Source organism: Acromyrmex echinatior, chromosome 9 (genome assembly GCF_024713525.1).
Source record: "Acromyrmex echinatior isolate Ae372 chromosome 9, ASM2471352v2, whole genome shotgun sequence".
In the NCBI taxonomy this organism is placed as follows: Eukaryota; Metazoa; Arthropoda; class Insecta; order Hymenoptera; family Formicidae; genus Acromyrmex; species Acromyrmex echinatior.
Window position 1 is genome coordinate 7,245,266 of NC_141860.1, and position 15,843 is coordinate 7,261,108.

The following is a 15,843-nucleotide window of genomic DNA, read 5'->3' on the forward strand; positions in this document are numbered from 1 at the left end:
ATTTCTTTCAAGTGTCAAGGAAGTGTCGAGTATTGAAAAAATATTTTTATTACCGTTCATCATAGTATTTATACATGTTTGTATAAACTATTTTATTTGCACTTTCAGTAAATTGTGAATTTTCTTCGATAAGTAGCGTACAGTATACTATGATTCGTAATCAGATCTTTCCGAGATTTCAGAAAACAGAATTGCTTTTCATTGTCACTTACACATTAATATTGCCACATATCCTGCACATATATCAACATTAAAATAAAATATGAAACTAAAAAATTATCATGTACAATAAATTTCGGCAAAAAAAAACTATATAACTATAGAATAATAAATGTAAATTCGCATGCCGTAAGATCTAACAAGATTTTTTTGCTTGCACATATATATAATTTCTTATGTAACTTATCTGAATACATTTATAAATACGATAACAGGGTGTAAACAAATCACGCCTGCGTTTACTTCTGCGGTAATAATAATAATAATAATCTCGAAAAATTATAAAAAAATAATAATGAAGATCGGATATTTATGCGCCATATAGCTTATATAATTGATAAAGCAGTGCGAGCTGCAATAATATTATACAAAAACTATATATAATAAATTATGATAGAACGCAAATATTAAAAATGGATTTTCTTTCCAAAATCATAACAGATAATGTATCGCCGTTTGACGCAGAAGTAAATCACAGTGGTATTCATACCGTCCGGATATTCAACTGAGTCAGTGCATATGTATAATACATTATGTGTATACATGTGTAATAATTTACGTTCTCAGGCGCATATATATATATATATATATATTAAACAGAATATACACAGAGTATATCTGTTCTCTATATGTATAATCACGCTCGCGAATGCGCATATATATAATTCGTATATTATAATCGCACTTAATAAAGGACGATGATATTCAAAATATTTCGTTAAATCAATTATTTACGTACAATAATAAAATATATCGAATATATTTGTTTTTTTTTTACGTTGAAAACTTAAGTAGATTTCAGATCACTCTTAAACATGTGCGTGTATATCTTTCAACGCTTATATATACATGAAGGACCGAGCTATCGGTACACCTAGGAGGGACTCCTTGGACAAAAATTCAAAAATATCTGTCGAAAGAACGAGTATAACATTTGACACATGAATGACTATACAGAAGTTATATAACGCGTGCAACTTGATATTCTTAATCGTTACATGTACAATATGGCAGACCTAAAGTGATGCAACTCTCTAATATAATGATAAAGTCGATATTAAGTAAGTCACTCTCTCACGCAAACACTCTTTGCTTGTATGTAGACAGAGATTACATACATTTCTTTTGTTTATATTCATATACATGTTTAATAATATCTTGCAAATAATTCCGCGATGTAGAAAGTCATAACAGATCTCGTGATACTTCTGTTATTTTTTTTTTGCCGTTTTGCCTGATGATACGAGGTTTTATCAATATTTATATAAATATATATACGTATCTGTTTGATAATCCTGCAGTTTGAATTGTAAGTTTTTCGCAAAGTTAAAATGTGCAATTTATTTCTTGGCAACGCATTTTAGACTTTTCTTTCATCATCAACGTATTGCACATTGACGTACTAGAATATTCTCTGCGAACAGTACTTCTCTTAATACTTTCAGTTGAAACAATATGTACATGTAGCTCTCTCGTGCATCCGCATACAACGCATACTTTTAAAGCCTTATCCTCGTGATATTCATGATTCTAGCTATGGATGTTCCTAACAGTTCTTCTCGCAACTTAACGAAAAAGACTATTAGGAGAACAATCTAATCGACATTGTCCTTCTCTTTCTAGGGATATACATATCGCGTGAAAGTTAAATTTTGATTGCACAGTTCTAATGCTACTACGTAGAGTCTATCGATAACAAAGCTTTATCTAGAACGGTAACGCGGCTACACCGCACTACGTTAACATTATATAAGGCACATTTATGCGAGAGAGTTGTATAGAATTTCGACAATTTCTCCGACGTGAGAGACGTGTCGCACGAGAAAAAAAAAAAGGAAGACACATTGGCATCAATTGTGATTTTCTCCGACGAGATCTTTGAAGAACTTCGCAAGTTCTCGCATATATTCTCGTTTGTGTTTTTTTTTTTCGCGCGACACTTCCTTCAGCAGTTAGCTCTTAAAAATGCGCGTAAATATATGATTGCATTTAAGTTATATTAACGTTGTCACATTCTTGCGCTGCCACCTCCAGAGACGGGGAGGTACCAGCGTAGTTATAAGTACTGGGAAAAACGCGAACAACATTTCATCGCTGCCACGAGAAGAGAGAGAAAATAAAATACTTCGGAGATACATCGCGCGCGTGCTACAACAAAATTCCCCTCCCCACGAGGGAGTAAAAATAACCGATAAACTAACGTTCATACTAAAAACTACTGCTATTACCGCTAACGTTGCACTGAATTCAGATTTCGCATACCTGACTCGCGTCCAAAACAAGTTCGGAATAGTCCTGCGTTTTCTTTTCGCAAAAAAGGCGTGCGGGTATTCTACATAAAATATATAATATATATTTATGCATAAATATATAATATATAAAATGTATATAGGGTCCCAAATCTCTGTTTATTATGCTAATGCACCTCGCTACGCTACCGTTTTGCGAAGTGAGACGAATTATACTTGTGCCATCGACGGCACGAAGTGGCTCGGATTCCAATCGGCGACGACTCCATCGATCGCCGAGACGCGTGGGAGAAACTAACGTTTCCGAACATTAAGAGGATACAGGATGATGGATAAGCTTGACGAACGGGGCTGGTGACGCGGACGGACGGCGAAGGTGGTCGGCTGGTTGGTGAACCGATCGAACGCGGGATGCTGTTCCAGAGTCCAGGTGTTAGCACGGGGCGAGTGGATATCCATTGTTAGCACTCCAAGCCTACAGGCCACGGGCAACCGGGGTTAACAAGAAAGAAAAGAAAAACAGTTTGTTAGTAATCTGATTATGATTGACCGACGTTAACATTAAGTATCTAGTAGCTCGCCAGCTGAGAGAAATATAGTTAGTGGTGAAAAGCAACGCTTCCACGTTTCTCGTGCGCGCGTCGTAACAGACATATAATCTCCGGCAAATATAATAGATCCGTTAAATCGATATCAAGTTAAAAAATTTCTTCCAATATTATTTCATGCGTTAGAGTTTCAATTCTTCGTTCACGAACGAAAGAAGACTGTCCAATGATCGCGCGAGCACTCGATCCGAATCAGGAAGATTCGTCCGATGATGAAGCATTGCTTTGCACCGGCTACTTGTAATATTATTAGTGTGAAGCATTCGACTTGTACGCGTTATTACAAGATAATAATCCAACGGATTCACGCGGAAAAAACGAACGTATCTAGTATCAAGCCAACATTAACTTCGTTATCTCACAAATGTTCATGACAATTAGACCCGTTCGTTTCTGCTCAAGTGATTATGGCTCGTGATACCCTTCCTGCGCGCAAAAAAAAAAAACGTACAAATCGATGGATTACACATCGCTGAAATAACTCGCGTCAGGCTGGATGCACTAGTGAATAAGGGCACAATGCTCTGTCGGTTTCTAATTACACATTCCTCAGCGATCACATTTATTGAAACCAGTCGTCCGACGAGTTTGTTGTTTCACTTTTGTCGTTTTATGCGATATACTTTCGATGTTAATGACAATCAAAAATTACGATCTCAAATTAATAAAACAAACACACAAAATTTCGTTGCAGTTTTGCAAAAAATTCAATTAATTAACCGACCGCTCACTGGTGCATCTATCCTGCAGCATTCGTAAAAGAACGTAGCTGCCTGTATATGTCAGAATATCAGCCAAACAAAAAAAGAAGAAACGATCAAGTGAAAAGAATCGATGATCGATCACTATCTGTTAATCGCTACCATTACACACGTACGTGAATTGCGTTATTTCCGAACATTATAGCGATTTTTCAGACAGGCAGCCTGGGTGTGCACCTGTCACCACATTAGCACCGGTAAATGAGAAAGATTATATAACGAAATTCCGATTACATAGTTACGATGGTATTATTTTATAGATCACTATTGATCTTTAGTGATTAATGTCCCATCAGCAAGCAGGTGTCAAAGGCTCATGAGTGTTGCACGTGCCATACAGGACAGATATTTATAGTACAATTCCAGGCATTCCTTTTTTTTAAGAGAAGCATATTATTATTAATAGACGCTATTAAACAGATCTGTTTATACAGTAAATATAATAACGTGAGTTGTGTGGATCGAGTGATGACTGGAGATTCGACGAGAAACTCGCATATCAATAAGAGAACGTAGTGGTAGAGCTGTTTTCGATTTTAAAATGTTTAAAACTGATAGACGAATCGTAAATTGTAATTATAATGCATGTGTCTCAATAAATAATAATTTGATTGATCTTGAGATCTGTTGATAATTTGTACATATTAACGACTATCATTTAATTGATAATAATGAAATAAATAGAGAATAAATAGAATCAATAAATAGAACCACAATAAATAGAAAAATAGTATTGATTATTTTCGAAGCCATATTTTCATCAAAATTTAAACTTGCGATATCTTATTTAAAAAAATATTTTATAGGGATGAAACAACAATATGCTCGACGATACTACATGCAATATTGTATTTTAAATATAAAATTAAATAAAATCAAAATAGGCAAGTTCATTTGAATTTCTATCTATAGTTCATAATTTATATTAAATTGTTAAACACAGTTTCATCGTAGAACCTTCCAATATGGATTAATTCGACATTTGTATAACATTCTTCATGTAAATATGAAAATACTGGTGTGTTGTATGCATGTACTATGTAGATTAAATGCATGAATAACTTCTTTGAATAAAATAATATTGATTCATTTTAAATAAAAATAAATATAATCATTAAACTTATTTCTGTGTTCACCTAAAAAGTAACTCTCAATATCACATGATTATATTAAATTAAAATCTTTATAAACAATCTACGTCACTTAAATCACGTAGAAAGTTCTAAAAAATATGCAAAATTAAATTTTTTAAATTTAAAAGCGCGTTTCTAATCTTTCGTATTCTAATTCATAAAAGGTATGTAAAACGTGTCAGATTTGAATAAAAAAATTCGCACTAACATATCAAATTCATATACGTTGTTGTATGTGCACTGTGTATGTATTTATGCATACATGATACGTGCGCATATATGAATTACAAAAACACGTCATAAGAAAAGAATATTTGCATAAAAATTGCAATATAAGCAATTTTTATTCACGACAAATGTTTCACGAACAATAATTTTTGCACCTCGTACATATTCACGCATCTGTATTTCATTTGTGTGCGTGTGTATGTGTGTGTGTGTGTGTATTGTGTGCGTATGTGTGCGTGTGCGTGTGTGTGTGTGTGTGTTTGAGCATTGTTGTTAGTTTTATTTTATAAATAAAATGGTGCAGTTGTGCATCTTATAATGAATGAAATTGCGTCTATGATAAGGAATGTCAATTATGTATAAAAAAATATTTGTTAGTGAGATAAAATATGTAAAAAGGACGGGAGAAATGCCATCTCCGGCAGCATTGTCCACACTTTCGCGGTTTACTTTATTTCTTTTTCTCTTTTTAAAATCGAACAGTATCGCGAAAAGAACGTAAAAAAATCAGTGTGGAAGACAATCGTTTTTAGCGACTCATTAACACGATAACAACGAAGTAAAAAGCAACCCAAGTAGAACATAGAAGGCATAATAATATCATAAGGACATCATCATGACCTCATTTGTCATTTACAAGTAAATTTTTAAGTATCAAATGACGTCATGATGACGTTCTGTAATATCATTACGACTTAATTATAACTCCGTGTTCTACCTGGGAAAATGGGAAGGACAAAAAAAATTAAATTTTTACTCGCGTGCGTCTGATTTTCCCGAGGTATTCATAGTCCGTTCTTATTTTAAGACTGTCTTAAGTAATGTCTTAAAAATGCAAATCCAGTTCTGTGATTGACTTACAACACCTCAAGACTGTACTCAAGACCATCTTAAACATATAAGAATCGACAATGAATACTAAATCTGTTGCGACAATGACAATTTATCACGGTTTAAACGACCGGATCGACGCGTTGCATAAACCTTCGCATCATACCGCGTTACCATCCCTTGATTTCTCATTCGCACCACGGAAATATGTATTCCTTGGGAGAGCAGGCAATCTATTAATGTCAGACAATTTCTGGATTGACGCCCTGTGTTTACGTGGGGAAATCTTTTATAACAAAGCGAATATAAATAAAATCGTCGAAAGCCTTGAGAGAGGTTTCGCGGAATTTTCCGATATCTCGATGGTACATATCGTTTCGGAATTCTTTGCTAATCGCGCGTTATTGACCAAGAGACAATACTCGCATCTATACAAGTATCCGCTACGAACATCCGTTCCGCAAACTCGCGCACGTTAGCGCTACGCCTCGATCTTATAACGAATTTATATTGAGAAAAGGAAAGGCCGATAAAACGCGAAAAATAGTAATAGAGATAATCTTCCGGATTTCCGTACCACGAACATAAATTCTCGTGGATCTACGTAAAAGCGCGCGTGTGACCCTCGAGATTCATGCAGCGAGCTCGTATTTTACAATTTTCCTTTCGGCCGCGAATCTAATTATAGATTCGGCCTGACGCAAGGTGTTGTTCGCCCGCTCTATTTTCACCCGAGCGAATAATCCTCCGTCGCGATCAAAGCTGTACGTCGAGTAACTCAAGATACGTATAAAACCCATAGAAGAAGTGCACACCCACGATCGCAATTCTGACAATCGCGTCGCAGGTATTACTTGATGGTATCAACAACTAATCGGCGTCTGATTGAAACCGTTCAGAAAATATTCCCCGGACTCCGTCCAAAATGTTTTCGCATCTAAATTTCGAATTTTTTCCCCACATTTATAAGATAATTTCCTATTAGTGTGCCTTTGAGCCAATTTACTTATTACTTGTTGAATTAATTATTAAATATTGTAGTTTTAATTTCGTCTGCTTGAAATCAATATCGGGTTTTCAACTATTTTTTAAATAATATTGTTTCAATCTAAAAATATTAATATTTTATAATGTGTGTAATGAAAATAAAGAAAATATGTTTTATCCTATTAGCGTGTCTCTCCAAGTGCTTTATTAATATGCCCCCAATTATCCCATCCGCATTTGATTCATTTTAATATATAGTTACTAAGACAAATAATAGATTTAGTAAGCTAATAAATCGTTATTTTAATTATACTTACAATTTTAATGTACATTTATAACACAACGTTCTCAATTCCAATACAAAGCACTAATAGAGACAAATTAAAAATCTTGGACTCGCATAAATTTCTCTAAATTGTGATATGTATCCTTCAAAAAAATATTTACTATACTTTAATAATTAAAAAATAGATATTTATATTTTGATAGATACATTAATAATTTAGTAAAAAAAAAACCTCTCATTTATTTGTGCTAGTTTTCTTTATGGCTTATATGAATACAAAGACACATTAATAGAAACAAATACAATAAAAGGAATAAGGAATAAATTACTTATTATCTAAATATTCCGATTTATCTTTTACGCGTAAGCTTTACAGATATGTAAAAAAAGAAAAAAAATATCTACTGGCTACGTCGCTCCTTCGAACAAGACGGCAATGCTCGCGCGTGCAAAACTATCGTTAAGTCAGCTCGAAAAGATCACGACGCAGCGCGGAACGGAGTTCGCATTTGATTTCGTTGTACTGCTTGTTTTAGATGCATAAAATGCCAAACGCGCTTTCGACATTCCGGACGCTTAATACCTGATTCCTGGCGGCGGCCCTAAGCCGAGAAACGAGTCTTTCTCTCTCTCTTTCCTTCCAATCCATATCAATTCGCCTATGCGTGATTTCTTTCTCTCTCTCTCTCTCTCTCTCTCTCTCTCTCTCTCTCTTTCTTTCTACCTCTCCCTTTCTTTCCCGTTACCTCGACTCATGTATTATTATGGCTAATGAAAGTTACGTGGCTTTCCACCATCGGAATGGTCCGGGGAAGGTGCGACCTATATCCCTTCTTCTCTTTTTTTTCTCTTTTTGATAAGTAGGGAGACATATGTATTGCGACATTAATCAATTCTTCCGTCACGGTCACCGGAAATCTATCTGCATATGCATACGTGTGTAAACGAGAAGTGCTACTTCAACCGATGAAACACAATCGATGTCGATCGGTGCGGCGTCAGGTACACAGGACGAGACGCGCGCGTGCACACACACGCACGCACGCACGCATGCACGCACACACCACCATTGCTGCTGCTCATGCTCCAGTCCGAGTGAAAGCTTCCCGAACAACAGCACGTTTATGGAGGAGACACGTGTGAAAGACCCATATTTTCGCCGCGGCTTCAGCACGAGCCAAAACCGAGACGCGTGTTGTGCTGCGCGAGTCTCGTCATAAATAAACGACAAAAAGCTATATATGTATATATAAATCTCTCATCGGAATGATCTAAGCACGCTACCATGCTTTCTAAAACTTTTAGACTGAATCTCACTCTAAAGAGTCTCACTCATAAAAATAGAAAATTGAGCCATTTTTTTTCTAGACTGGCTTAATTTTTACTTTTTAAAGTGAGATTCCACTACAAAGTGTTTAGAGAGTGAACTCGAAATTATTTCAATATAGATAGCTCTCACAGGTTAATCATAAATATACAACAAAGTTATTAAGATATTAGGTGTAATTAAATTAAATGTTCAAGGAGTTCGCTAAAACAGAAGTAAGTCAGGTTGATACAAAAGATTCGTCAAATCGAAAATAAAACTCCAGCAAATTTGAAACGACTTGATGCCATGGTTTCAGTTTTTTCTTTTTCATCAAGAATAAGATTATTTAAAAAAAAAAAAAGATAAAAAGAAATTCTGTGATTTTTGTTTCTACTACAAAAACTTTCTTGCATCAGACAAAAAAAATTTCTTGCATCAATCTATGTATAGTTTTAGCGATCGCTATCGTTTTCTGGTTTTGAAGATAAGTAACGTAAATGGCATCGTCACGAGACGAGAAAAACGCCTCGATCATTCCGACGTCGAGATTGCAAGGAAGATGGTGAAGACGTTGAAGGAAAAAAAGATAAAAAAATAAAAGGACAAAAGAGAGAACTTAATTGATTGCCTGAGCAGACACTAACCTTTCCGCAATGGCGCGGGAACAGTGCTCTGTTTTTTCTCTCTTTTTCGCTTTTTCTCTCTCTCTCGCTTTCTTTTTCTCTCTCTTTCTCTCTCTCTCGCTCTCTCTGTGTACTCGCATCGTCTCTGTGTGTTCACGAGAGAGCGCCGGCCCTTTGATAAGGGTGCTCGCGGATCTGACCCAGGTGTCTACGCTGCTTGGCGGCGGCCGCCGCTGCGCCTGTCGCCAACATATACACAGCATGAGTATGGTCAGCAGGACCGTCACTTCCGGCGCACTTTTCTCTGCACGGATCCACAAAGGATCCGCGCTCGTCCGCCAGTCTCGGTTCGCTAAAAAAATCTAGAATCCTGCCGCTATTATCAGTGCAAAAAAAACGACACACATCGGGGAGGGAGGAACCCGTATCACAAAGAATATTTTCCATCGACAGTATTTACCATTGATATTTATTGGTACTAATTTATGATATACTAACAAGGATGAATCCTAGCTTCTGTTTTCTTTGTGCAACGGGTCCCGGCGACGACGCCGCTACGACGTCAACGAGACGAAAGTGGGTTGTTTCAACTCCGCTGAACACGGAAAAAATCACCCCTTCCGAAAGCGATCTGTACGTGGCGACGTCGTAGGATTAACCCTTAAGTAAGCGCATGGGATCAGTCACTTCTTCTTCTTCTTCTTAATCTCCTGGATGTAGTTCCAACCCACCTAAAAAGGGTTATACTACCATGAGTAAAAGGCAAATCAAACGATGGTGTTTAGACCTCGGGAGAGAGAAGCTCCAGAGCCACTTCAATCGCTGTATGATTCTGCTAGAGCGCCTACTTAAGGGTTAATGCTGATCGTTACCTCCAGTCTACGACCGATACGCGAGCTCACGATCGTCTACGCAATCATCCCTCCACAACTATGAACACGAAGGACGCGGAAGCTACTAAATGCCTGAAACACGCGCGAAAATACTGCGAATACGGTAGAAATACTGCGGAAATACGATAACGCTCGTATACTCTAAGAATGTCCTTTCTTATTCTCAGCTTGAGCATCGCGAGCGTGGAATATGAGACACGTCGCTGTTCTAATTCGATATCGAGATTGCTCTGATTTGTTGCTCGATATTGAATAACTGAAATATTGAGTAATACTTGGAGGCACTAGTTTAAACTTCCCTCTCAAAGACGTGACTTCAAGGATAACGAAATCAGCTACTGATTTCACATCGTTTATTAATATCCACTCGCGTATAAAGTACCTTGGAATCACCTTACTCAAGTAACAAATTGGATTGGACGCATCAGTGCAAACTGCATATTAAAGCATACTGATTTAATCTGAGTGTAAAAGTGACATGCAAATATTTCGAATTATAAAATACATATTTTAGTTAACAGCACAATAAAGTGTATTGAAGATTTTGCAATTTATATATGAGCACACATATTTTTACGTTATTTTGTATAGTGAACTTGTGCACTAATATGCATTGAGTGCGTCTAATCGAATTGAAAGAGTCATTCATAGTCGTAAATCAACCTGAAAATCTGATTTGAGCTTGGTTTATATAAGTCAATCTTTCATTTCAAAAAAACTTCTCAAACCACAATTAATATCCGATTCAAACTTTGAATCAAACCTGATTCGTCTGAAATGTGGATCAATCGCGGATGATATACGACTATAAGTACAGACCTAAAAGACATCTCGATAGAGCAGCGATTTGCGTAACATTCGACACGCGACCGTGTTCCACGTGCCCGTCCTAATCTCTCGTGAGCTCGCGTTCGATCGTACTCTTTAGGCCTGGGCAAACTTGCCTATCAGAACACTGTAAGAATACTGTAAATTGTGAAATCGTACGTCTCTGAAATTCCAAAAACCTCCGCCTGTTCGGCAAGACGTGACTCTCCATCGGAGAGACACACATACTTACATACTTACTTACTTACTTACTTACTTACTTACTTACTTACTTACTTATTACCTATTAAACGAATCTACCATATAGATATGACATCTCCCTTTTCGCTTATATCAACGCTTGTATCTAGGTACCTCGGAGAGATTTTTGCGCGTGCGTGTAAGTTTATATATATATATATATATATATATATATATATATATATATATATAAACTTTATTAAACACAGACTTGAGAAAAGTTATCGTTGACACCGGACTATTCTCTTGCTCTATCGCGCGCGGCTCAACATCACGCAGCTTTTGATTTTTGTCAGTGATATCAGGTAAGTCTTTGTCATGTAAGCTAAAAATGTATCCAACCATTCTACTCGTTCCTAACAACAATGAGTATTACCCGTTGCTTCGGCCCTCAACTTCGTATAAATATATCTATATAAACGGCTAAATCTTTATAAAAATAAAATTAAATAAACGTACAAAATAATATATAATATATAGCTCGTACGATAATGATATATATGTGTATGTGTGTGTGTGTGTGTGTGTGTGTGTGTGTGTGTGTGTGTGTGTGTGTGTGTGTACACACACACACGATTTGCATATTTAAATATTTAAATATTACTTAAAGACTATGCCATCAAAAAGAGTATTGCGTGTTTATAAGATAATCTGTATAAATACATGCGCTAAAATCATCATTCTCCTTTGTTTGCTCTTTTGCGAAGGGGAGGCGTAAACGCGCGATAAGAAAACAAAAAAAGAGAGGAAGTACTTTTTCAACGCATAGTCTTATCCGTATCGTCTGGATTCACTACAAGTAAACGCTAGAACCATCAGTCCTCAAAATATTGTTTGGTCCCTGGGTAATATTCTCCCTCCACCTATATATTGCCTGCCTAAAGAAAAAGAATCCTACATACATTACATTATAAGGCTACCTATCACCAGCCATCGTATGGCGTGTCGCGCGATAGATCCAATTTATGTTTATTAACCAATGAGTCCTCGCTAAATTGATCGCTAATCCGATTGCTATCATATGATCGACGGCAATCATCTCGACCGATTCGATTTCAAGCTGTGAAAACTCAGCGATTACATCTTCTCGCGTGAACAGAGAAGGAAAAAAAAAGGTAAAATTATTGCTTCGGAAGTCTCACAATCGAGTACTCTTCTTTTTTCCTGATTTTTTTTCTTTTGAGATAACTATCGCTGCGCTTCGCGTAATTACTTCGCTAGAGTCATCAAAGAATTACGTAATTAGAGGTATGGTTTTCATCCGGAGGCGGAAGAGAAGACAAAAGGGAAAATAAGTAAACGCAATGTGGAGTAAGTTTCGTAAGAGAGGCGGACGGATCGAGTTATTAGTTGTTTAGTTAGCGTGTTAAGTCAACCCGAGGGATTCGATTGGGATTCTAGTGGTACTTTGTAGTTGCGAACGTTGTTAAAAGTGTAATTTAAGTCAAGCGTAACAAATATGATCGCAAGATGAAAAAAGGAAGAAAATAAAAAGAGAACACGGGCTAAAATTCGATTAATGTACCATCACCGTCCTGATAGATAGTTAATTAAAACGATCGATTATTATCTTTGACGAGGAAAAGAAACGTTCCTGACGACGATACATGTCTCTTCCCATCGTTGAAGCTATCGAATCAAACTGTAAGACAAGCTTAAGGAAAAACAAAACCTATATTATGCAACTTTAATATCATCTACTTCAATAAATATATAATATATTCTCTGAAATCTATTTACTTACGTGTGTACACACGTACATATATCTGTAAAAATAGCTACAACAAGAATGGCCTTTGATTACTGCAATGAGTAATGCGCGACAGCGCGTTACGGATCTCTCATCGATCGTAAGAAAAAAAATCTAACATGAGATATACGTACATGACATGTATATATATGTATATATATATATATATATATATATATATATATATATATATATATAAAGAACTTATTGAACATTCCTTTACGGTTTACATTAAAAGACGCGCGAATGCGCGAGCATTCACCGGGTAACTGGATGCCTTTGTATCGAAGAAAGACGCGCCGATCTTCCCTGTGTCGCGACGAAGAACACGCAGTCCAGAAGTATTATTCCTAGACGGGTTCGACTTCTAAACGAGCCCGGAATCGAACATGGTGTGCGTCAGTGAGTCAGTAAACTCGTACCACTCGACGGGAAGTACTTTGGATACTGGTGAGGAGGACTGGATGGGATTTCTCGCGTATCCGAAATATCTCAACGTGTTTTTCTTTTTCTCCTTTCCTTTCTGAGAAGATGAGACTCCGCGGGACTGCTCCTGGCTAACGTTTCGCCGTAATTCTCGACGCGACCAAGTTTAACGCGATTGTCTCCCGTAATCTTCTTGGACGTAATCTTCTTAATCTACGTCTATGTTGCACGGTGAGAGATTTGCCCGATCTGTGAGAAGACAAAAGTACTGTATCCGGTTGATAAGTTGCAAAGACAGTATTTGGAAATATGAAGGTATCAGTTTGAAGAGCGAATTCTAATTTCAAACAATATTTTCCACTAAAAATTAATGTAAAACAAAGATAATTCATTCGTCTGTTAAATTCCACGTTATCAATTTCGAATAGTCAAAGTTACATTTTTACGTTATAAGAGATTCATTCTTTTTTTCAAGACACTTTCTGTACCGAGAAAAATGTCTGGTTGGATAATTGGAATTCTGGTTGAAAATAAACGTATCAGAATTCTCTTTAACTCTACTAGAATTCTATTTGAGAAAACCGAAAATCTGATTAATCTAGTTCGTCCATTTTCAACTATACGCTTTCTTCAGTATACGTTTCTTAAAAATCTATCAGATTAATCTACAAATTTTCAAGAATAGTACATAATATATAGTACATATTTCAAAAGAAAAGGAAATAGAGGAAATCTCAATTCAACCGGACAGAATATTTTTTATCCTCCTTTACCGAGCAAAAATTGCACCGTGCAGTTATCCTGAAGGCGGCTCGAGAAGAAAAAATGCATTCCAAGCGGCAAAACACGTAGCTACTGAACGGTGAACGGCGCAATATCGGTAAAAAAAAAAGAAAGAAAGAAAAGCTTTCAGACTAGTATAGCTACATTCACACGCGATACAGCACACACGAGTACGTACGCGTCTGCCCCATCTCCTCCTATACCTACAATTTCTGAATCAAAACTCACCAAAACACGGTCTAAGTCGTTCTGTGCTCGCATTCCTGCCATTTCTTTTCTATCGCTATTGATAACCCTGAATCTTCGTGACACAATTATTTCGAAGGCGGTGCATATACATTACACGCGCGCACGCGCGCTAAGGCTTTTACGTAATTATAAAATATCTGAACTGACGCGACTAGTAAATGACTGATTTCGGTTGTGTTCTATAATCCTAATCTATTCTCGCAAAAAATACTCGCTAACCGCTACGATGATGACGATGAGGATGATAATGACGGTGATGACGATCGGGACGACGAGGACGACGACCGACGATGATAACGGAGGTAATGACGCGACGATAAAAAATGATAACTATGATGATGCAACATGGATAATAATTAACAACTATAAGAGCAATCGGCTCGTAATTAACAATTATTGTCTTACAAATTTACGTGATTGTATACGTTCTACGTATCGATTGGTGACTTTTTCTGTACATGTTTACTTTTCCTGAAGCTCAACGCTGTCAGTATATAACATTGCATTCAATTTAGTTTTTTCCTGTGATAATTAATAATTTTCGAATTCATGTGATGTATAAAAATTGTGACACTGAGATTAGACGAACTTTTTACAGCCTCGTCAAAATATTTATACGTATAATATTGATAACAATAAAAAAATATATAATGATCAGCTTTTTCAAAAGGAAAAAATTTCTTCTCGTTAATCTCATTCATTCCTCGTCTAATCTCTTGAGATTCACAGAACAGGAAAAAGAATGGTCAAACATTATTGGAACCATCGAGGAACAGAGAGAATCACCAATCGTCAGAGACCGTGCCGCATGCGATATAATAATAATAATAATAATAATATCAATAAAAATAATAAAAGCGCACAGCTTCATCCTTCCTGTAGCGCACGCATCTCTCTTGAAAAATTAAAAAAAAAAAAAGAACATTTCCGCGTATAAAAAGCTCCGTTATTCTCGTGTCATAGAGAAGAGAGGCGTTCGTTTTGGTCGCCTCCGTTTCTCTCGTGCCGCGGGGAGGACACGACAACGAGAGCGATCAACGAGCAAATAACCCACCAGAATGATCAGCAGTGGCGTACTCGGTGAGCAACGGCGATGCGGCCAGGGCGGCATAGTTTGCGTAATCCGCGTACGGCGTGTAGATGAGCCCGTGAGGATCACCGGCAGATAGGAGCGAGCCAGGTGGCCCGGAGCCGTTCAGCAAGGACGCGGCAGTCGTCGGCACTGATATCCGCGGCGACAGGATCAGGGGCGCACCCAGGGGCGCGCTTGGAGTCCGCATCGGCGTCGCTAAGCCCGGTAACAGGCGCTGCGTCTCCGCCGCGGCGGCGGCTACCCGCCGCCACTCCTCGTCGCAGGCTGCAACATCAAATGGTGCTGAATAGCTGGTTTCTTGCTTCCAACGAAGCGGTTGGTACCAGTTAGAGATCCTCTAATAAGAG

General features: G+C 37.2%; 1 protein-coding gene across 6 annotated transcripts in view; it reads right to left on the reverse strand.

Annotated features, from left to right (window-relative positions):
- Positions 1 to 43: 43 nt before the first annotated feature.
- The window catches only part of how (protein held out wings), a 49,177-nt gene continuing 33,377 nt past the window's right edge, over positions 44 to 15,843 (reverse strand). For 3 of the 6 annotated variants that reach the window (XM_087409372.1, XM_087409374.1, XM_087409373.1), the window contains exons 6-8: positions 15,458 to 15,760; positions 9,256 to 9,473; positions 44 to 2,943 (exon numbers count right to left, since the gene is read on the reverse strand). In XM_087409372.1, the coding sequence (XP_087265498.1) occupies positions 9,388 to 9,473; positions 15,458 to 15,760 (389 nt within the window). In that variant the 3' untranslated portion in view covers positions 44 to 2,943; positions 9,256 to 9,387. Of the gene's footprint in view, positions 2,944 to 9,255; positions 15,761 to 15,843 lie in introns of all 6 variants that reach the window. The other 3 variants (XM_087409375.1, XM_087409376.1, XM_087409378.1) reach the window with 3 other exon arrangements.